At 40.7% G+C, this 24,914-nt stretch overlaps 1 protein-coding gene across 10 annotated transcripts in view; it reads left to right on the plus strand.

The window, feature by feature from the left end:
- Nucleotides 1-24,914, plus strand: part of PATJ (PATJ crumbs cell polarity complex component) — a 389,086-nt gene that overhangs the window by 295,099 nt on the left and 69,073 nt on the right. For all 10 annotated transcript variants that reach the window (XM_086394286.1, XM_086394288.1, XM_086394293.1 and 7 more), the window contains 3 exons: nucleotides 5,182-5,256; nucleotides 9,330-9,444; nucleotides 12,724-12,857. In XM_086394286.1, coding sequence (XP_086250412.1) covers nucleotides 5,182-5,256; nucleotides 9,330-9,444; nucleotides 12,724-12,857 — 324 coding nt within the window. The remainder of the gene's footprint in view (nucleotides 1-5,181; nucleotides 5,257-9,329; nucleotides 9,445-12,723; nucleotides 12,858-24,914) is intronic.

A 24,914-nucleotide genomic window follows, 5' to 3' on the forward strand; every position in this document is an offset into this window, starting at 1 on the left:
TGTCCACCCCTCCGAAGCGCCTGCTCTAGATCAGAGTGATTTACCTGGCCCACCAAGCATTTCGTTTTAGGAACTCATTGGCTGTGCTGAATGTGTCACGGAATGTGTCATGTCGGTTTGTTTCATGAAGATCTTTCTGCTTTCCTTCCTCAGTTTTCTTACTTAGAGGTCCCCTGTGCAAAGTCAACACCGTAGAATGTCCCAGAACCTCATCTTTGAAGGCACTAAGATCTCCCTTGGTGCTGTAGTTGGGAAATTAGTGGTGGTGGTGTTTGTTTAGTCGCTATGTCGTGTCTGACTCTTGTGACCCCATGGACTGTAGCCCGCCAGGCTCCTCTGTCCGTGGGATTCTCCAGGCAAGAATACTGGAGTGGGTTGCCATTTCCTTCTCCAGGGAAATTAATAAGTTCTAAATTCATATGTAAACATGAAGGAAAGTGACTCACCTGAGGTCAGTGTAGTGGCTAATGCCATGAGTTTTGTTTTTCATGCCCAGGCTCATAATAAGCAGGTATGGCTTGTTCTGACTTAACTCTAAAATGAAACCTCTGTGTTAAGGCTGACTCCTGGGGATCTTGTATGAGTTGTTGGGAGGAGGTGAGCCCTTTCCCTGCCCCTGTGGTTTACCCCTTGGTTAAGGCAGGGACTCTGGAGCAAGATGATCAGTTCTGACTCAGTGTATACTTCAGATTCTCAGTACTTCAGCTATGAAATGAGGATGATGAAAGTACCGAACACATAGGTCTGTTTGTACATTGACGTCTCAACGTACATGTAGCCCACCTGACTTGGTAATTGGCAACTGTGCTCCTTAGGTTCTGGTGGTTCTTTTATCCCCATCATGTGCTGGCTCCATACCTTGGACCAGAGGTTTAAGGGTAATAAGTATAAGAAATGGGACATTGTGGTGGACCAGATGCTTTTCAGAGCTCTGCTTTCATCCTTTCACACTTCTGAGGAGAAGACAAGAGAAAGGGAAGGAAACCAATACCTCTCTAGTACTTGCTACCTGCCACATACCTTCACACACATATCATTCAGTTGTAATTCAGTGTTTCCATCATTAGTTCTCTAGTATTTGTTTCACCAGATTTATACATCTCATATGTACAAGACCCCATTAGTCTTTTCTCATACCACTGAGCAGATGCTCAAGCGTGTGTTGAATTCAACCTTGATTGCAACCCTTTATTTAGGTAGCAGTTACTGCATTCTTACTGTTGGGAGAAATGAAGATTTCTAAGCACTTTGTTGTTGCTCACTCACTAAGTTGTGTCCGACTCTTTGCGACCCTATGGACTGCAGCACACCAGGCTTCCCTTTCCTTCACTGTCTCCTGGAGTTTTCTCAAACTCATGTTCATTGTGTCAATGATGCCATCCAACCGTCTCATCCTGTGTTGACCCCTTCTCCTCTTGCCTTCAATCTCCTGCTAATAGGTAGTGGAAACAATCTGAACCCAAATTTTTTTGGCTGCTAGTCCAGTGCCCTTTCTTTTTATTTAAAAGTGCAAATGATGAGGGCAAGTTCTGAGAAACTAGTAGTACCTCTGTGTGTATGCATAGTTGCTTAGTTGTGTCTGACTCTGCAACCCCATGGACTGTAGCCCTCCAGGCTCCTTGGTCCATGTAATTTTCCAGGCAAGACTACTAGAGTGAATTGCCATTTCCTATTCCAGGGGACCTTCTTGACCCAGGGGTTGAACACACACCTCCTGCATTGGCAGGCAGATTCTCTACCACTGAGCCACCTGGGAGCCCAGAAATGAAAGTGAAAGTGTTAGTTGCTCAGTGGTGTCTGACTCTTTGTGACTCCATTAACTGTAGCCTACCAGGCTCCTCTGTCCCTGGAATTCTCCAGGCAAGAATACTGGAGTGGGTGAGTGGGTAGCCATTCCCTTCTCCAGGGTATCTTCCTGACCCAAGGGTCAAACCCAGGTCTCCTACATTGCAGGTAGATTCTTTACCATTTGAGCCACCAGGGAAGCTCCCAAGGTGAAAGTGTTAGTCATTCAATTGTGTCCGACTCTTTGCAACCCTATGGAGTGTAGCCCACCAGGCTATTCTGTCCATGGAATTCTCCAGGCAAGAATACTGGAGTGGATTGCCATGCCCTCCTTCAGGGTATTTTCCCAACTGAGGGACTGAACCCAGGAGTCCTGCATTGCAGGCAGATTCTTTACCATCTGAGCCACTAGGGAAGTTCAGTACCTCTGTATAGTGCCTCTATGTCATATGCAAATTGGGTTTTAAAGTGTTCAGTAGGGAAGTCAGCTTCTTTGTCACACTGCTGGTTAATCTGGTTTTAAGCGAAGATAGCACTGCAGACTGCTCTATCGTTTTCAGTAGAGGCACTTTCTGCTCTCCCAAAATGCTAGATGTGCTCTTCCAGTGGTAGATTCCGCTGGAAGGAATAACACCAGTAGTTTCCATTTATAAGACAGTTTAGAACTCCTCTTCTGAGAATTTCCATGAGCACCATTTATTGACTTTCCAATGTCTTTCTCCTCTTTGTTCAACTGTGATCCTTTAAAGCAGAGGCCACAGGGTCACCTTCACTGTGTGTTCTTCTTTCAGGACTGGCTCTGAAATCTACCCAGATGCATTCAAGGTTTAAGTTCCTGAACTTTGATTCATTTAACACTAGCCCTTTATCAAGCTCATGTTCTATTCTGCCATATGTTCAAGAAGAAAATAAGACAAAATCAATTATATTAGTATATTAATTCATGTATATGAAATCTAGAAAAATGGCACGGATGAACCTATTTTCAGGACAGAAATAGAGAAGCAAACATAGAGAACAGGCTTTGGACACAGTTTGAAGGGAGAAGGGGAGGGTGGGATATATATGTCCGACTCTTTGGGACCCCATGGACTATAGCCTGCCAGGCTCCTCCATCCATGGGATTCTCCAGGCAAGAGTACTGGAGTGGGGTGCCATTTCCTTCTCCAGAGGATCTTCCTAACCCAGGGATCAAACCTGGGTCTCCCGCATTGTTGGCAGATGCTTTATTGTCTGAGCCACCAGGGAAGTCCTATATATATATACAGTACCATTTGTAAAGTAGATAGTCAGTGGGAAGCTGCTGTATAGGCACAGGGAGCTCAACCTGGAGCTCTGTAACAACCTAGAAAGGTGGGATGGAGTAGAGGGTAGGGGGGAGGTTCAAGAGGAGGGGACATACATATATTTGTGATTGATTCTCACTGTTGTATGGCAGAAGCCACCACAATATTGTAAAGCAATTATCCCCCAGTTAAACATTTTAAAAAATAGTGATAAAATTAATTGGTCATACTGTTAAGGGGCACCATGCTGGGGCTCAAGGAAGAATTAAAGGATGAGGTAATTTTAAAATTCATTTTGTCACATAATCTGTTTAAGAGTAAAGTTTAAAAAAAGAAAAAAAAGCCAGAAATGAGGAAAAGAGTTCTAGGATCTTTCTGCCATATGGGGGGAAAAAGAGAAAATCTAAATGAGAGATAGTTATGGTCCTAAAAAATAAGTTACAGGTAGGCAGCTAGTGATACTCACAGTCATCCAGGACTCCTAGGCTGTAGTCTCAGAATATTATGTGGTGGGGTTAAATCTCTCAGGTTAGAAGCTAATAGGGAATTAAGGAGACAAAATGAAATTATAACCTAATCTAGTAATAATGAATGACTGGGCATAATCTGATCATTATATATGGTGTAGTTACAAATCTGATGGGACCCTGTTGAAGAAAGAGTATGTCAGTATGTCCAGAGAAAAAACCAGAGTGGGGACTGGGGTGGGAGTTTCAGATAATACGCCAGCACTCCCCGAAGGAGAAAATGTCCTGTCCAGGTACCTGTTTTCACCAACCCTAAAACAGAGTTAGGAATGTGGGTTTATTATAGGTTGGCTTCATTCACTATCATCATTAGCATCTTTATTAAACACTTGCTATTTGCCAAGTACCATGCTAAGTGCTTTTCATGTATTGCTCCGTTTAATCTTTTCAACATCCCTACTGTGTAACTACTCTTATTTTTTCCCATTTTGTATATGAAGAAACTCAGGCTTAGAGAGGTCAGGTAACCTGATCAGGATTTCAGAACTTTTAAGTTCAGGAGCTAGGGTCACAAACTCCTAACACTCTACTCTACAAGTCCCACCTTTCTTCTCATCTTGAGATAGCTTAACCACCTGCCAACTGTGTGCTTGACCTCTCCCCCTGGATGCCTCTCAGACATTTACCAAGGGCTAGAGTAAACCCATGGGTGGCGCAGTGGTAAAGATTGTGCCTGCCAGTGCAGGAGACGTAAGAGACACAGATTCGATCCCTGGATCAGGAAGATACCCTGGAGGGGGAAATGGCAACCCACTCCTGTATTCTTGCCCGGAAAATCCCATGAACAGAGGCGCCTGGTGGGCTACAGTCCATGGGGTCACAAAGAGTCAGACCCGACTGAACACACACATTGTTGTTGTTAGAGTAAACCTATCCTTTCTCCTATCCAAATCAGTCTCTCTCCATGTTCCCTGCTTGACCAAACAAAATGCATGAGTTCATGCCTTTGAGTAAACCATCATATGATAATTTCCCCTGTAAATTGCCCGTAAAAAAAGGATGATGGGGGAGCAGAGATAAGCATTCTGCTCAGTTAATCGCTGTTATCATTTATTTCAATTAATTGTACTTTTAACTATGCATCACTTTCACATATGTTTTGATACTTTGCATCTCTCTCAGGTCTGAAGTCCACATTTCTCCATGGAGCTCTGACTAACATATCTTTTATCTCTCAGTGTCTTTAAAGAGTGTGCTTTTTTGCCTTCAATCGGATATCTTAAGGGGAAAGAAATTCTAATATCAGGACTAGAAACTTGAAAGGATTGAACACTCAGTGTAAATATAGATATGGGGATTACTGGCATGACAGCAGAAGAAAAACCTCTGGCTGAAATGACCATAAGAAGATACCTGATAGGCTTAAAGGCTGACAGATCTGAAAGGACCAAAAAAGCATTCGGAAATGACAAGCTGCATTCGTTTCTGAGAGTTATTACGGGTGGTTGAATAAAACTTTTCAGCCTGGTGTGTCATTTTTGGTAGTAACTTGAAGCCCCATTAAATGGTGCTTGACTGCTGACATTGGAGAGGGCAGTTGACCCCTGTAATGCTGGTAACTGGCCTTATCTTTTATGTTTCAGGAAGACGTCTCCCAGGTGGTTGGTCAAGGTGTGGTGGCAGGTCAGCAAAAGGCCCTGGAATGTCCAACTGACAGTGTACGTAACTGACGCTTTAGGTTGCTCTACTGGGATGGTATGAATTATGATGATGGGCTCCAAAAGAAAAGGAGATGGTTATAATGAAATCTGATCCGTTATTACTTGGCAGGAAGCTATGATGTGTCTACCAACCTGATGACAGTCCACAGCTATACCACCTGTTCTATGCAGGGTGTGCATAGAGGATATTTGGAAATATCTCTGTTGTATCCCTCTACCAACACCCTAAGGAAGTGTCTGAAAGTGAGGCATCTCCGAAAACACACTTACACCTAAATTCTGAGGGCCTCGCAATGTCCTACATAATGTCATGAATAAAAATTTTAAGAGGAAGAATTTATAGTTTTGTAGAAATACAAATGTAAGAACGAATGTTTCTTGTATGTATAGCTTTTCTTCTTAAAAAAAATATAAATTTCTGTCAAACGTTTGTACTTTTGTCATTGTAGAACTTTTTTGTGCTGCTAAAGTTTACATTATGACTATATTAACTAGTATTATGTTTAAGAAACTATAGATTACTAGAGTTTATAGGAAATATATGATATTTCAAACCTTACCAAAGAAAACGCCTTTGTAAAGTATCCCAAATTGTATGCCAGAAACCTAAATAAAAACAAATAGGTGTAGAAAGAACCTTAAAAATAAGATTCAACTGAAAAAAATTTAGTTCAACTGAAAACTGTAAGGAATTAAAAAAAAATTAGAACCAGATTTTTTTTTAAAAACTTAGGTAATGTATTTGCAAATACAATTAATGTGATAGTACTTTCTATATTTCCACCTGTCTCAAGACACATATCAAGCATCTCTAAAATTTTATAACCCATAGAATTTTAGAACTTGGGTGAATCCTATACATCCTCTGGCTTTTCTTTTCCCTGTTGAAAAATGAGCACTTAAATATTTAAAACATTCTCCTTTGGGAAAGTGATGATAACCCTTTTCTGTGGCAGCAGAAGAGAAATGGCTCAGAGACCAGTGGCCAACATCTTCAGTGAAGCTGTGTCAGCTCATCATAAAGAACTTCCCCACCATTTGAGCTGTTCCACAATGGAATAGATTCCTTGTGGAAATGGAATTTTTCATCCCTGAAGGTTTTCAATCAGAAACTGGCTGATCATTTATTACTATGTTATCAAAGGACATAAAAACAGTAATAGCTATTATTAACTGAACTCCTAAGTTGATCTTGAAATAATGATAGGTTTATTTATGCACTTTTCAATCTTCACAACAACTGTGCAAGGTGAAGAGTTATCACCACTGATTTAAAGATGAGGACATGAAGGAGGTTGAGTGGCTTGTCGGTGGTCACACGGCTAATTAGTGATAGAAAACTCAGCAATTCATATCTTCTTTTGAGTCGTGATTTTTTCCCTATCATGAAGACCTGATGAAATATAGACTCTTTTCCCAGAAAAACACTGGTATACTTTGCTACAAACACAGAGGTTATGTAGTTCCCAGGATTCCCTCTGAAAACCATTTAGAAGCTCATTTATCCTGGGTTAAGAATCCATGGTTTAACTTTAAAAAATAAATCTCAACTCAAAAAGTCAAACATCCCCACCCCTACCTCTGAAAACATTTGTCTGAGCTCCACATCCCTAGTGCCAATTTCTTTGGTCTAGAATAGGAGTTCTAGCATTCATAAATGTTAAACTCCCTAACAGTTTCTGTTATAAAAACAGGGTTGAGAACCCTTGGTGTAGTTAGATTGGGTGACTTATAAAATCCATTCAAACTCTGATGTTAGAATATAGTAACACTCAACAGCAAATGCAATCTTTCACCTTTTAAAATATTTTTATGTAATTTTAAAATACTCAAATTTTACAGCCTACAAATCCAATATTTGTCTTTCAATACTTAGTAGTTTTGTTTTATGTCAATGGATGAATCATGGGAGCTACATTCATTCATCACCACACCTACCAACAACAAGCCTCTCAATATATGTGCTTGTTTCACTTGCTTTCTATGAACTATTTCCTCATTTTTCCAACCCATATTTATTGGAAACTTTCCTAGTATGCACACTGAAATGGGATGCTGCATGAACTGGGAAATAAAGATGAGCAACAAACATTCCCTGTTGTTATAAAAGTCATAAGGTAGTGATGCCTGTCTCTTGTGCTTTCCTGTTTTAAAATTCACAGCTTTTCATAAAAGAGCTCTGTAGCCTGCCCATAACTTTGTTATCAGTTTTCTTTTTTTGAAATGATACAAAGGAGAGGTGACATAAGTTCTGTGTGTATTAAGATTACTTGCCATTGCTGCAAGAAGTTTCTGTTTTACATAACAGGGTGGCTGTGATCAGTTTGAGGATGACAGTGTCTCCATGGTGTCATGGACCCAAGCACCTCTTATCTGATTACTGCATCATTATTTGATTACTCTTCCATCTTCAAAATTTAGCGTATTTTTTTTTATCTAAGAATGCCGCTCCAGTTTTTTACATTACATCTGAATTTCATCTAAGGAAGGGGAAGGCAGGGTTGTTCTTCTTAAGAAAACAACCTGAAAATTGTACATTCATGTTTGTTTATGTGCCGTACCATAACACAGACTAGTCTGTGGTTATGTCTGGCTTCAAGGGGGTTGGGGGATATGGTCCTTAGAATAATTGGATTGGTGGTTCCATTGTTCGGTTTTCTCATAGTAACTCCTGGTTTGTCATTTTTCTACTTTCCTCTTTTTAAAATCACCAAAAATATGTATTCAAGGAAGTCTTTTTAAATAAGTGTACAATCATTGTTAAATGATGTTAATAGAAAAACTGCAGAGAAAAAACAATGAACATCAGTAGAATCATTGCCTAGCAGCTGTTTGATAAATACTTTAAACTTGTAGCATTCTTCAAATACTGATTTTAGTCCTACTCCTTCCTTTAATTAACTGTGATTTCAGATGTCACTTGACATTTGTGTCTTGGTCTCTTCATCTATAAAAGAGAGTAACATTGTCTAATTCTCCGGGTTATTCTCATGATTAAATGGATTCATGGATATGAAAGTGTTTTTGAAAGCTGGCGAGCACAATACAGATACTCACTGAGCGGCGCTGCTTTTCTTGTTGCACACTGCACAATGCCTTGTACTGAAGCATAGACCTCCACTGATGGAATCTTGGGGGGGTGTTGTTCTGGAGCAGTTACCGTGATCCTATTTCTAGACTCCAGGGACAGGCTGGTGCTTCACTGTCTCCACCAGAATCTTCCAGCTGGGGATGGGTTCTCTGGCTAACTACAGATCCAGAAGGCAGGTCAGGTTACTCTGTATATTTCCTAACTGCCTGTTAAGCAAGCATGGAGTCCTTTTGGTTTTTCTTAGTTTTCTAATACTAATACTCATTAGAGGTATTAGCAACAAAAATTTAGAATTGCAAGTTCATTTTCTAAAGCTCACACAGCAAAGGTCTCTGTACTTTCATTGAGTTACAGATTTATTTCCCACTGAGTTTCCATGTCTTCAATTATGCTCTTTGCATTCATTCATTCATTCAGCATTTATCCAGGCCCTACTATGTTCCAGGCACTGGGAATTGAAGGTGAATAAGCTTTTTTTTTTTTTTTAGGTGAATGAAGTATAATGATGTACCTGGCACTTAGTAGGCTTTCAGCAGATGCTTGTTATCCCTTCCTGCCCCTCATGTCAATTAACTTACCTCATGACTCTTTGACCATGTGAATGTGTCCAGAAGAGATGGGCAGTGTCATGTACTCAGAACATCCACAGCATAGATTGTTTTTCACTGCGCTCAGCACAGATCTATAAACTTCACACTGATTTCATCATGTAAAAATGCTTCCCAGCTCTGGCTTTATACATAAACCACAATGATGGTTCCTTCCTTGATCCATCCTTCACCAAAGCACTTTAAAGTTAATTAAGAAAGCATGGGGAATGAAACAAAAATCATCCTAACTTCCCCTTGCCACCTCTCCAACTTGAATTTTCAAGAGGCATTATTGGAGTGTTTTGGTGACAATACCCCAGTTTTAAAGTCTTCTCCTTTTGTTATCTTCCTCTTCTCTGACATTCATCTAACTTTCCTTCCTTTTGTAGGCCAGCAGCCAAATGAAACAGCAAAAATACTCAACGAAAATCTCCTTCAGTTCACAAGAGATACCTTTAGCACCAACTTCATACCATTCAACAGATGCAGACTTCACAGGCTATGGTATGACTCTTTCTCTGAGCAGACTTGAATTGATTCATCAAACCTTAGAAAAGGAAAGGATTTTGTTGTCCTGAAGAGAGCACTGGATCAGGAGTCAGGAAGCCTGGCTGGCATCCTTGCTCTACTTCCTGAGCTTTGGGACTTGGATTGGTTACTTGATCTTCAACATCTTTTTCCTTATCTCCACCAGTGGGATTGCTTATTGTTTATTGAATATAAAAGTACTAGAATTTAAAAAGGCACTCAATATATGCTACTTGAATCTGAGGCTTCTGGATTATTATCTAATCATGCCAAAGGATTGTATATAGTTCACAAGTAGTATATCTTAAAAATCACATTGAACGAAATTGTATACTTGCCTATGTTGATATGAGCTATTTATAGATTGTTAATTTTCAGTGCTTAAAGAAATAAGTATTTACTTTATCTCTGAATTGCTAGATTGTATTATGCTGACTAATGGTTGAAAATAGAACTTCAAAATGAATAATGAATATTTCCATCTGCTTTTATCCAATATAAATCATTTTTAAAAGGACTATTTAAAACACCTTGCTCACCAGTGGTAAAGCATGACCCTGTGTGAATTTAGGAGACCTGACACCTTTATGGTATTTGCCTTTTACATATTTTTTTTTCACGAACATTAACTCTTAAAAATTTTATGAGGCAGGTATTATTTTAAAGCACTAGATTTTTACTAAAATACTTAATGAATGTGGTCAGCAAACTATGACCCCTGGGTCACAGTTGGCCCACCATCTGTTTTTACATGGTCCTGAAGCTAATAATGGTTTTCACATTTATAAAAGGTTAGAAAAAAATCAAAAGACTGTTTCATGAAAATTGTATGAAATTCAGATCTCAGTGTCCATAAATAAAATTTTATGGGAATACTGGTTTATTTACATATTATCTATGGCTGCTTTCACACTATAAAGAGAGATTTGAGGAGCTGCACCAGAGCTGGTATGGCATGTAAAGCCGCAGATATTTACCACCTGGCCTTTTACCAAAGATGTGTGATGACCCCTATGTAGACCAATGGAATCTTGATAATAAATATCCCATATTTTTACCTCGTTAACAGAAATTACTCATCCCACAATTTAATCTGTGGAAATTATATTCATTCAGCCATCCACTTACCAAACACTGATTGGGGACTTCGTAGGAGTCAGGCCTTGGGCTGGATTCTTTGAGAGAAATAAACACCGAGACTGACTCACAGCTGGGCTAGGGTGAGGCAGAAGCCGAAGAGGGAAAGAAATGCCACCTCCAGTGTATCTGACTGCTTTCCCTCAGTCAAGAGACTAAACCAGTGATTTATGTAAGGAGCATAAACTTTTTAAAGCATTCATGAAACTCTGCTGCCATGGTACATTGTTTTTATTGTAAATTAGTGAAAAATATAGCATGAAATACATATGTTGTGTAAATATCTAGAGTCAAATTAGGTTTACAATTTAATATCCATTTAATATGGCATTTTAAAATTGTTACTGAGGCTATGTCCCTAAATTTCTCACTGTTAAACAAAAGGCCATTAGATTTATAAATTCCATGTGGTCAGGAATGGCACCTATGTGAATGCTACACTATGTCCGACCCTGGGCTGAGCCAGCACATTATTTATTTGATCCCTTAAACACCCTCTTAGATAGCAATTACATGAGCCTCAGACCAATGAGCCTCAGTTTCATCCACTATTCATTTCCTTAATTTCCTTGGAAACTCAAATCCATTTCTGCAACATCTGGAAACCCGTGCCCTTTTGTCCCAAAGACAATGATTATTGCTGAGTCAGAGCAGAACCCCTACAGGCTTACCCGGAGCCTGTTTTCTTTTGTTTTCTAGGATTGGCAAACATTCTGTAAGGAGTCAGGTAGTAAATATGAGGCTTGTGGGCCATATGGTCTCTCTTGCAGCTACTCAACTCTGCCATTAGCAGCTGTGGACTGGATATAAATGAATTAGTAGAGCTGAATTCCAATAAAACTTTATTTACAGATATTAAAATTTGAATTTCTATACTTTTCACATGTGTTGAAACGTTATTTTTCTTTTGACTTTTTTTTTTTTTTTTAACCTTTTGAAGTAGAAGCCATTCTTGGTGCTGGGGCCATAGTCTGCTGGCCCTTGCTTAAACAGGGGTTTGTGGATGTCAGCTTGGTCACTGTGCATTAGCTGCAGCTGACCAGCAGATAGGGCCCTTTATTATCAGTCCTTTAGCAAATTCTGTCACGAGGTAAGGATCCTTGTGGCTCAGTGGTAAAGAATCCACCTGCCAATGCAGGAGATGTGGGTTCAAACCCTGGGTTGGGAAGATGCCCTGGAGAAGGAAATGGCAACCCACTCCAATATTCTTTCCTGGGAAATCCCATGCACAGAGGAGCCTGGCGGGCTACAGGCCATGGGGTTGCAGAAGAGTCAGACACAACTTAGCAGCTAAACAGCAACAAGAATCAGTATTCACAATGATCAAAATTAGTTATCAAAAAATATGAAGTTCTCTAGAAACTATTATAAGATTCTCTTGAAACTGTCATTTTGAATGTTTGGATTTTCAAACATTTGAAAACTGTTTGACTTTTGACTGAAAATGGACATGTGTAAATATTTTTTCTCCCAGTTTTTAGAAAAATTGGCCTAAAACAATGAATTTTAAAAGTAAAACAGCAATGACTCTTTTAACAAGCTTTTCATTTATGGACCCAGCAATTAATTTTACAGTTTATAACACAATTTTTTTTTACTATGTTTCTATTTGGGGATTATTTTCATTTGTCATACTTTATTGATTGGATCCTTTATACATCTTAATTCATATGATATGCTCTAACTGAAAGTATTTAAGCACTATTTCTAGTATTTTGAAACTATAGCTCAAAATTTATGTCATATATATCATTATTAATATATATAATTATGGCATATATCTACATGTACTTAATTATTTAATCAACTTAAATTTTTCCATCCCAGTTTTCATGGTATATTTTGAGATTTAAAAAATTTCAAATACTGTGTAACTAAAGTGGTTGATGGTTTGGGTTGGTGGTAGTTATTGTCTTCAACTCAAAAGTGTCATAGGAATGTCATGTTTCATCCAAGGCTGAATGGGGAGTGGTGACCCAGTGTTTCCCTTCATGATACTTGGCAGGAAAAGAGTGCAGTGATAAACACGTACAAACCCTGCACTCCCCGAGCAGTGGAATGTACAAGCTGAGATGCATCTCCTGCTTGCCAGTCACTCTGTGTTCACTTCTTCTCCAGGTGGTTTCCAGGCTCCTCTGTCAGTGGACCCCGCCACATGTCCCATCATTCCTGGCCAGGAGATGATTATAGAAATATCCAAAGGGCGTTCGGGGCTTGGTCTCAGCATTGTGGGAGGAAAAGACACACCCTTGGTAAGTTTCTAGAAGTACAATATATCCACTGGCACAGAGTTAGATACTGAGCCTTATTATGGCCTCGTGTCACTTCTATGAAAGACAGCTTTTTCTTGGCATGTAAATATATGAACTACTGCTATTATTATCATTATGATCATTGCTATTTAGTGAATTGATACATAAAATGTACATCAGTTACTCCAATCCCAAAATGTAGGCTTGGCTTTATTTTGACCATGTTCACATCTACTCATAATTTTTTTAAAAACTGGCCTCAAAGGTCAGTTTTTACTTGTATGATGGATCTTTCATTATTCAGTACATTTGATTGTCACTAATCAATAGTCATTGAAATGTAAAACTCCTTGGGTTTTGATTTATAAAAATGTGATTAATCAATGCATATTATTTGAATAAGTAATACATGCACATTATACAAAATTAAATTGACACGGAAGGATATAAACTGAAAGATAAATCTGTCTCCTACCCTTGTTGCCTAGCCTTGCCTTCAACCCCAACCCCAACCCGGGCCTCTCCCTAGAGAAAATCACTCTTATTAATGAATATGCTTTTAAATGAACATTTTGGTATTTCTTTTGTCCATTTTATTTGGTAAGAAGTAAATTGTATATGGGTTTCCCAGGTGACTCAGTGGTAAAGAGTCCACCTGCCTGTGCAGGAGCCACAGGAGACCCAGGTTCGATCCCTGGGTCAGGAAGATCTCCTGGAGGAGGAAATGGCAACCCTCACCAGTATTCTTACCTGGAGAATCCCATAGAGGAGCCTGGCGGGCTACAGTCCATGGCGTTGCAGAGTCGGACACAACTGACCAAACACGCAGCAAATTGTATATGCCAGATTTACAGATAGAACAAGTATAATATCAATAAAATTATTCTCTCCATTTTTGACAGGAATATAATATTTCTGTGTTTAGTACTGTTGTGGGGGGTGAGGAGAGATCCTGCTCTATTTTCCTGTAATGAACATTAGTTCCCTGGTTAGTTAGTTCAGTTGCTCAGTCGTGTCCGACTCTTTGCGACCCCATGAATCGCAGCACGCCAGGCCTCCCTGTCCATCACCAACTCCTTGAGTTTACTCAAACTCATGTCTATCGAGTCAGTGATGCCATCCAACCATCTCATCCTCTGTCATCCCCTTCTCCTCCTGCCCCCAATCCCTCCCAGCATCAGGGTCTTTTCCAATGAGTCAACTCTTTGCATGAGGTGGCCAAAGTATTGGAGTTTCAGCTTTAGCATCAGTTCTTCCAATGAACACCCAGGACTGATTTCCTTTAGGATGGACTGGTTGGATCTCCTTGCAGTCCAAGGGACTCTCAAGAGTCTTCTCCAACACCACACTTCAAAAGCATCAATTCTTCAGCGCTCAGCTTTCTTCACAGTCCAACTCTCACATCCATACATGACCACTGGAAAAACCATAGCCTTGACTAGATGGACATTAGTTCCCTAAGGCACAGGGCAACTCAAGAACAACATATGTTGCAGAAACCAGGGTCTTACTGCCTTCTATGTGTTTCCTGGTCATGCTCCCTCTCTCTCCCACTATCAGGCCTTATCTAGAGAACCCTAGTAGTTCATTTGACCCTACTAGTGAGCCACCTCAACCTCAGTGTGCACAGAGGCTTGTGTTTATTTATTAAAGGATTTTATTTCCTTCAGCTCGATTAAAATAGTGTTAAAATTTTTCTCCAGGGTTCTGGCTAATTATTTCCTGCGTTACTCTTGCTTGGCCTGTGCCGGCAGGAACTGCTGTATGTGGCTTCCCGTGTCCACGGTGATGTTTTCATCAGCCTGGGTGGAATTGGGAACACTTGGAGTTAGCCAGCTTAGCAGCCAGTTTTAGCTCCCAGCTCGTTCATGGGTCTTTGGCTCCTTAAGGTCCCAGGACTTTTCTACTTTTTTGTGGTCTGGCTTGGAACACTCCCTGTTCAGCATTAGTTATTGAGGAAAGAAGTGAACTCTTCCTTAGAAGCTTCCCTTTACATATTTTGGTCTAGGTTACATTTTCAAATTGTGTTTTTAATAATGCCTTCTAGTTATGTGTGATCTGGCCTTTGAATAGTCCATAGAAACACTTTGGCTATCCTTCCAACCACCAGTGAGTTCCTGCTGTACCCAGGAGGGTACACACCACCGACAAAGGATCAGAACAGTTACCCAGACTCTCATGTGCATTCCAGCCTCTCAGCCTCTGCTCACCTCCCCTCAACCTGCTCTCTTTCTACACCTTCCTGCTTCTTCCTCAAGAGTCTGTACCTCCTCCAGTCGCCGATGCAAAGCTTCCCTGGCTTCTCCAACTTCCATGATCTCTCCTGAGCTGATCTTGGAGCTGATAGTTGACCATCCACATATATATCATATACTAAGATTATTGGGGTGGTTTTCAGAAATTGCTGGTTGACCGTGAACATTAGAGATGTCTGCTTCTCATAGTCTGTTGCCTCATTTTCCCCCTCATGGTCTATTGCCTCATATTTCCTCATTCAACATTCAAGCAGATGTTGTTGAATAGGAAATAAATTGAAATTGGTATAAAGTTATATTTGAAGTGAACCAGAGAAATTACATTTTAAGGAAATTCTTCAGTGAATTCTTTCATAAAGAAAAAGCCCTCTGATTTATTTTTTGTAAATAAATGAATCTCTTAATAACTGCTTAAAATAAGACAGAAACTAGATTTCCCAGAGGAAGTTGGAAGACTTTAATCAGCATATCTGACCTAACTGAATGAGTTTATTGGCTGATTTGTTTTTATTTTCCTTCTTCTTTTGTTGTTATCAATTTGATTTTTTGCTTGGTGAGGGTTGGCTAGCTATACCTGTCTGCTCTTGGATCTTAAATACCGTGTATGTTTGTGCTGCTGGTCACTAGCTCGAGGGCTTCCACTGCTTGACAGCACCCCCTGCATCCTGGTTGGGAGGCTGTTTGAGAAATACTATTCTCTGCTTCTCTTGCCACCGTGAGACAACCAAAAAAAAATTCTTTAAGAGCATCTTGAGGTTCATAATATATGGTTCTGCCTTTTGAGACTGTAAATCCCATTGTCCTTGGAAGGATAAGCACCACTTAAAAATGAGAAATGAGACACAGTTTTTATTTCCTAACCTCAGGTACCTCATCAAAAGCTGTTAAGCTTGACTCACAAGTAATATATAGGCATGTTATTTTGGTGAGGCTGAACAGCAGGAGGGTGGAAGGTGCTTTAACAAAGAAATCCAGTGTTTACCACAACAAGTATCTTTCTTTTTTCCTTTCCCCACCTCCAAATTTTGACATAGGTCACATGGGATATACCAGCTAATTGACACTCCAGGTCACTTTATCCAATCAGGTCCTAGAAATGCATCCAGCCAGCAGGCAGTCAGCAAACAAAGAGACAGTATAAAAGGAATCAAGACAATGTTGAATCTGCTGACAGAAGTTCTTGCCTTTGGACTTTTGATTATGTGACACATCCTTATTTCAGCTCTGGTGCTAGCGTATTCTAAGGGCTCGTGGTCTTTCTTAAGGCTTTTCCCCAGCCCTCCCAGTTAAGGTTTCTGTGCCCTCTTTATTGTGTATCCAACAGATGTTTTTTGCCATCTTTAGAGGTATTAAGCCTCTGGGACTTGGTCTTGACACCACATCAGTTCTATCTGCCATAAATAGTTTATCTGGAGCCAAGACAAATGGTTTCTGAGATCACAGAGAGAGAGCTCACTTAGCATCCCATTGTATTTGCGGCCAGCCATCTAAATGGACCTCTTAAAATACCAAGGTAATGCTGAAGTGACCCCTTTGGAAAGGTTTATGAGCACACCTGGACCCAATCCTCCTTGACAACCTTTGTCTCTGTGGTTTGAACCATATGATGTGCTCCTAGGTCTGCTTTTGGGGAGTCTGGCTCTTGTGTGATAGGAAGCACATGTGTGCTCAGAGGCTAGCCTTTGCTTACTGCTGAGGATACAAAGCTGAGTGAAGCAACCCTGCCCTTAAAGAGCTCACACACTCGTTCAAGTTGATTCTACTGCCTTTAATGTTTTTAATGAAAAACCCTAATAGGGACTATTAAAACAGGGAATTTCTCTGGAAAGTAGAAGAAAGTAAAACTGTTGCATGAACTTTCTAGATTTAATCAATATAGGCTAGTTTTTATGTGTGTTTCTCATAAGCAGGTGCCATTAGTCTGTTCAGGCTGCTGTCACAAAACATCACAGACTGGATGGTTTAAAAACAACAGAAATTTATTTCTCATAGTTCTGGAGGCTAGAAGTCTAGGTGCTAGCACAGTAGGATGAGGACCCTCTTCCGGGCTACAGGTTTCTCATATCTTTCCATGGAGAAAGGAGCAAGTGAGTTCTGTGGGGCCTCTTTTATTAGGGCACTCATCCTCGAGGGCTTTGCCCTCATGACCTTACTTCAGTTCAGTTCAGTTCAGTCACTCAGTCATGTCCTACTCTTTGTGACTCCATGAACCGCAGCACACCAGGCCTCCCTATCCATCACCAACTCCTGGAGTTCACCCAAACCCATGTCCATCGAGTCGTTGATGCCATCCAACCATCTCATCCTCTGTCATCCCCTTCTCCTCTTGCCCTCAATCTTTCCCAGCATCAGGGTGTTTTCAAATGAGGTGACATCATTTGATGCCACCTAACCCTTTGGCCTTCACATCAGGTGTCCACAGTATTGGAGTTTCAGCTTCAGCATCAGTCCTTCCAATGAACACCCAGGACGGATCTCCTTTAGGATGGACTGGTTGGATCTCCTTGCAGTCCAAGGGACTCTCAAGAATCTTCTCCAACACCACAGTTCAAAAGCATCAATTCTTTGGTGCTCAGTTTTCTTTATAGTCCAACTCTCACATCCATACATAACCTTATTTATCACCTCTCAAAGGCCCTGCCTCCTTTGAGCAGGGGCACTAAGATTTCCACATAAGAATTTGAGGGAGACATGCAACCAGGGAGCTAGATAAGGCCTATTACATAAAAGAGACAGTATATTAATTCCTCTTTTTAAAATTTACCTCCATCCATCTTATCTAGCCATCCTTTCATCCTGTCTCTCTCACGCCCCCTCTTTGGTCTTGGAGTAGCAAATTTGCATGAAATCTTGTGGCTCAGAGACTTGGCATATTCTTCCAAATGAAAGACCAAGGACTCTTACCTCTTATGATATTTGCCTCATATTGCTAACACCTATCCCTGAATCCTTTGGGTATCAGAAATGTTTGCTTACTAATTAGAAGTTTTATTTGCAGTGTCCTACGAAAACTAAAATATAGCTCTCCAGTGTCATTAATTGGGGTTATTTTATTATCAACTTTGGGAATTCTAGAGAAGAGAAAGAAAAGTATTTCAGAGTATTGGCAAAATAAATAAATAAAGTTCTTCTCCTTCCTTAGCTATTGGGACTTCCTTGGTGGTCCAGTGGTTAAGCCACACTTCCACTGCAGGGGATGTGGGTTCGATCCTTGGTCAGGGAGCTAAGAACCTGCATGCCACATAGCACAGCCAGAGAGGGGATAAAAAAAGGGTGTTGGCAGACTTGAACTATGTTTTGGGGATTGAGCAAGTGAAGTGAAATGAAGGTAAGTTTCTCCAGGACCCTCACTCTCTGTTTTTCTTTCTCTGAGTACTGTTGTTAAAGGTCCCAGACTATAGACAACGTTTCTATTAAACCTAACAGGAAGCAGAGCAGGGTAATGATGCTAATTCTACAGTATCAGAATCCCAGATCTTTAATTGTGGGGCCTTGGACAAGAGAAACTTTCTAAGTTAAATCTGCTTCTTCCTTTGTAAAATAATGGTGATGACCAAATCTACCTCTTAAGGCTGGTATGGAGATTAATTAACATAAAGAATATAAAGAAATTTTCCTAGTGCCCGTCTACATTGAGTTCAGCAATTATTATTATTAAATATATTATCTTCAAGTAGATCCTTTGCTCCCTTCATCTCTGTGTCTTTAGTACCTTACCTGAACACTGAGAGATGGCAAGAATACACAGACGAACTGTATAAAAAAGATCTTCATGACCCAGATAATCACGATGGTGTGATCACTGACCTAGAGCCAGACATCCTGGAATGTGAAGTCAAGTAGGCCTTAGAAAGCATCACTATGAACAAAGCTAGTGGAGGTGATGGAATTCCAGTTGAGTTATTTCAAATCCTGAAAGATGATGCTGTGAAAGTGCCGCACTCAATATGCCAGCACATTTGGAAAACTCAGCAGTGGCCACAGGACTGGAAAAGGTCAGTTTTCATTCCAATCCCAAAGAAAGGCAATGCCAAAGAATGCTCAAACTACCTCACAATTGCACTCATCTCACACGCTAGTAAAGTAATGCTCAAAATTCTCCAAGCCAGGCTTCAGCAATATGTGAACCATGAACTTCCTGATGTTCAAGCTGGTTTTAGAAAAGGCAGAGGAACGAGAGATCAAATTGCCAACATCCGCTGGATCATGGAAAAAACAAGAGTTCCAGAAAAAACATCTATTTCTGCTTTATTGACTATGCCAAAGCCTTTGACTGTGTGGATCACAATAAACTGTGGAAAATTCTGAAAGAGATGGGAATACCAGACCACCTGATCTGCCTCTTGAGAAATTTGTATGCAGGTCAGGAAGCAACAGTTAGAACTGGACATGGAACAACAGACTGGTTCCAAATAGGAAAAGGAGTTTGTCAAGGCTGTATATTGTCACCCTGTTTATTTAACTTCTATGCAGAGTACATCATGAGAAACGCTGGACTGGAAGAAACACAAACTGGAATCAAGATTGCCGGGAGAAGTATCAATCACCTCAGATATGCAGATGACACTACCCTTATGGCAGAAAGTGAAGAGGAACTCAAAAGCCTCTTGATGAAAGTGAAAGTGGAGAGCGAAAAAGTTGGCTTAAAGCTCAACATTCAGAAAACGAAGATCATGGCACCCGGTCCCACCACTTCATGGGAAATAGATGGGGAAACAGTGGAAACAGTGTCAGACTTTATTTTTCTGGGCTCCAAAATCACTACAGATGTTGACTGCAGCCATGAAATTAAAAGACGCTTACTCCTTGGAAGGAAAGTTATGACTAACCTAGATAGCATATTGAAAAGCAGAGACATTACTTTGCCAACAAAGGTTTGTCTAGTCAAGGCTATGGTTTTTCCTGTGGTCATGTATGGATGTGAGAGTTGGACTGTGAAGAAGGCTGAGTGCCGAAGAACTGATGGTTTTTAAGTGTGCTGTTGGAGAAGACTCTTGAGAGTCCCTTGGACTGCAAGGAGATCCAACCAGTCCATTCTGAAGGAGATCAGCCCTGGGATTGCTTTGGAAGGACTGATGCTAAAGCTGAAACTCCAGTACTTTGGCCACCTCATGTGAAGAGTTGACTCACTGGAAAAGACTCTGATGCTGGGAGGGATTGGGGGCAGGAGGAGAAGGGGACGACAGAGAATGAGATGGCTGGATGGCATCACTGACTCGATGGACGTGAGTCTGAATGAACTCCAGGAGTTGGTGATGGACAGGGAGGCCTGGAGTGCTGCGATTCATGGGGTTGCAAAGAGTCAGACACGACTGAGCGACTGATCTGATCTGATCTGAACACTGAGAAACATGACTCTTTCCAGATAATTAGTTATTTGTTTGGGGTTCAGGATGGGGAACACATGTATACCTGTGGCGGATTCATTTTGATATTTGGCAAAACTAATACAATTATGTAAAGTTTAAAAATAAAAAAAAAAAATGATCCCAGCACTGTTCTTAATATATAATTAATAAATATCATCTCATTTATTCTTCACAACAACCCCATAGGAGAAGTAGTAGTACTATCCCCATTTTATAGGCGAGGAAACCAAGATACAGATAAGTTAGGTAACTTCTCCAAGGGTATAAATCTAGCAGTTGGTCCAGTTGGAGTTTCATCAGATGATCTGACTCAAAAGCCTCAGTATTTGGGCCCCTTTCCTAGCACTACCCCTCTGTGTCATCAACCTTCACCTGAAAAAGGGAGTTATCCATCTCACCCGCCAAACTCTGAGCTCCTTGAGAACAGGCCTGCTTTATTTTATTTTGCATCTTTGCGACCTCGCTGCGGTCTATTGAAAGTCAGCCCTTGACACACGGTTTGTCGCTCCGGCCGCCCGCCGGCGGGCCAGGCGGTGGTGGTGGTCCGTGCCACCCTCGCTCTTTAACCTCTGCGGGCTCCGCCTCTCTGTGGGCAGGCGGTGGTGTGTCCTCGGCCCTGGCCTCGGCAGGTCCCCGGGCAATCGAGGAGCCGCTGTCCTCCACGGAGCGGGAGGGTCGAGAGGGAGAAGGTGTGGGGCAACCTTTGCAACCCCATGGGCTGCAACCCACCAGGCTCCTCAGTCTCCTCAGTGCATGGAATTTTCCAGGCAAGAGTACTGGAGTGGGTTGCCATTTCCTTCTCCAGGGGATCTTCCCAACCCAGGGATCGAACCCGAGTCTCCCACACAGCAGGCAGACGCTTTAACCGCCTGAGCCACCAGGGAAGCCCTTTGTATCTTTCAGTTCAGTTCAGTCGCTCAGTCGTGTCTGACTCTTTGCAACCCCATGAATTGCAGCACGCCAGGCCTCCCTGTCCATCACCAACTCCCGGAGTTCACTCAGACTCACGTCCATTGAGTCAGTGATGCCATCCAGCCATCTCATCCTCTGTCGTCCCCTTCTCCTCCTGCCCCCAATCCCTTCCAGCATCAGAGTCTTTTCCAGTGAGTCAACTCTTCACATGAGGTGGCCAAAGTACTGGAGTTTCAGCTTTAGCATCATTCCTTCCAAAGCAATCCCAGGGCTGATCTCCTTCGGAATGGACTGGTTGGATCTCCTTGCAGTCCAAGGGACTCTCAAGAGTCTTCTCCAACACCACAGTTCAAAGGCCTCAATTCTTCGGTGCTCAGCCTTCTTCACAGTCCAACTCTCACATCCATACATGACCATTGGAAAAACCATAGCCTTGACTAGACAGACCTTTGTTGGCAAAGTAATATCTCTGCTTTTGAATATGCTATCTAGGTTGGTCATAACTTTCCTTCCAAGGAGTAAGCGTCTTTTAATTTCATGCTGCGGTCACCATCTGTGGTGATTTTGGAGCCCCCCAAAATAAAGTCTGACACTGTTTCCACTGTTTCCCCATCTATTTCCCATGAAGTGATGGGACCAGATGCCATGATCTTCATTTTCTGAATGTTGAGTTTTAAGCCAACTTTTTCACTCCCCTCTTTCACCTTCATCAAGAGGCTTTTTAGTTCCTCTTCACTTTCTGCCATAAGGGTGGTGTCATCTGCATATCTGAGGTGATTGATATTTCTCCCGGCAATCTTGATTCCAGCTTGTGTTTCTTCCACCTTATTTTGCCTTGTGCACTTAAAAACATGACTCCATCTGGCCTCATCACGCGCACTGTGAATTCCAGCCCTGTCAGCCTCATTTAGCTCCTTTAATGAGTCTTGTTTCCTCTTGATGCAAAGCTTTTGCACATACTGTTACATCTGTCTGGAGTGCTTCTCTGACCAGTTTTAACTATAAGCTAGAGTATTCTGTTCATTTGGGGGCATAATTATGTGGTTCACAAGAATATTGTTGAAACCACATTATCTCAGGAATAACTGAACAGACTGCAAAAGGGAAGACCAGAAAGGACAATGAAGACTTTCTGCAAACACATAAGGTTATCTTCTTGTGGATGAAGGATGAGAACAATTCAGATACTCCCAAGGGACTCAGTGAAAAACAAGCTTCACATTATTTTAAGGAAGAACTTTCTAAGCATCAGCTGATCAAAGATGAAATGGCATTGAAACATGTATAATATCATATATGAAACGAATCACCAGTCCAGGTTTGATGCATGATACTGGATGCTTGGGGCTGGTGCACTGAGACGACCCAGAGGGATGGTATGGGGAGCGAGGTGGGAGTGGGGTTCAGGATGGGGAACACGTGTATACCCATGGCAGATTCATGTTGATGTATGGCAAAACCAATACAATATTGTAGAGTAATTAGCCTCCAATTAAAAGAAATAAATTTATATTAAAAAAAAAGAAATGAACGTCCTGGGAATAGTGAGTGCCCCATCTCAGGGAATATTTTGACAAGCGCAGGTGGCCACTCTGCAAGAATATTAGTATTGTTAGGCTTTTTTGTTTGTTTTTTGCTTTTCAAGATGTATTTATTTTATTTGGCTGTGCCAGGGCTTAGTTGTGGCATGTGGGATCTAGTTCCCTGCCCATGGATCAAACTCGGCCCCTTGCATTGGGAATGCGGAGTCTTAGCCACTGGATCACCAGGGAAGTTCCAGGCTTTGGTTTTTAATCAGATGGAACATTTACCATTTTAATTCTCTTTTTCAAAATGATGACAATATAAGAAAATGCATTATCTTCCCACCCTTTGCATTCCTATCTCACAAATTTCTTAAAACTTTGGAATCTTAAGTTTTTTAAACTAGAGAATAAGGTTCTATAATTATTGTGCTGTTGTTTTGTTTTAGGGAAACTGGTAATTGTTATCACTTTTGCAAAGGAACGTTCATAAATATAAGTCCTGGTTGCTATACTGGTATTCTTCTGGGTCTGGAGGTAGCTTATCTCTTTGCAAGAGGAATACGATTAGACTAGAGCAGTTGTTTTATCTTTCTATTCTTGGTACCATCCTGTTGTAAATGAGGTCAGTGGATTCCCAGGATAGATTGTAAAATTTAGGTGTTCTTAAACAACAGCAGTCTTTCTTGGGCCTCCCAAGAGGTTCAGTAGTTAAGAGTCTGCCTGCCAGTGTGGGAGATGCAGGTTTGATCCCTGGGTCAGGAAGATCCCCTGGAGGAGGGCATAGTAACCCACTCCAGTATTCTTGCCTAGAAAATCCCATGGATAGAGGAGCCTGGTGGGCTGCAGCGCATGAGGTGACAAAGGAGTCGAACATGACTTAGCAAACAATGACAAAAAAGACTGGGAATGTCATATTCAGAATCTTGTAATTTCTCTCCTATACCTGTATTTTTTTTTGTCACTTCCTGATTTAGTACCAATTTAATTCATTCTTGTTGAACATAAGTTCTCTAGGGCAGAGATACATTAGCAAGAATCTCACGGTAGAAGAACTCTCACATTTGGATACTATGTAGTGAAGTTCTTCCATCTAGAAACTGAAGTGAAGAGTATCTGTCCTTTAGCTGAAACCATGTGTCAGCTTCTGAAGTGACCTGGTTTAAGACTTCAGCATGTCACTTGCCATTGTTTAGCTGTTACAGCTTCTCACTGTTTAACTGTAGGACTGTGGCAACTTGAAGCACTAGATATTTTTTAAGCAGAGTAAAAAGCTATTTTATATTTGATTAAGTGTTTTATTTTGCTATTCCCCTTCAAATGAACTTTGCACAGTCTATTTCATGAGGAGTGTGGTTTGCTTTGGCGTGTAATCCCCTAAAGCCAAGTTCCTTTTATTGTTATTGCTTAAGTCATATATTTTTATACAAAACATCTTATTACCTTAGTTTTATTTTAAATCAAAGCAAAGTTTGCAAAATGTCTATGAATCACACTGAAAGAATGTTAACGAATAGGGCCTCTGAATTTCCAGATTTGGGCATTTCTGATCTTAAAGAATATGACCATAAGCAAAAATATTATGCAAGCTGAGTAAAATTTAGATAAATAAGTACCAGATGGAACTATAGGGACTTATAAACTTTAATGCAAATATTATACCATTTCCTTAAACCTATATTTCAGTATGAAAAATTATATTCATATTGATGAGTATCAACTTTTTGTTAAATCAGACTTGGCAAAGGAACTCCATTTTAAGTAAATATAAAGCAGTTTCTTTTCTGAGCTTGAAGAGAAAGCTTTTCAAAGTCTTAAAATGTGAAACATTTTTATATATTCAGAGAAATTCTTCTGTTAGCTATTTTATTGCTGTGATTTTCATTCCACATTTTAGTTTTCTGTAAATAGTGTGCAAGAATTTGCAATCCTTGAGTTTGAGTTTTAGGATAGCTTACCTAGTCCATTGCTTTAACACACACACACACACACACACAC

The sequence above is a fragment of the Bos grunniens genome, chromosome 3, assembly GCF_055505025.1.
Source record: "Bos grunniens cultivar Pamir isolate PY7600 chromosome 3, Bosgru_T2T1.0, whole genome shotgun sequence".
NCBI classification, from domain to species: Eukaryota; Metazoa; Chordata; class Mammalia; order Artiodactyla; family Bovidae; genus Bos; species Bos grunniens.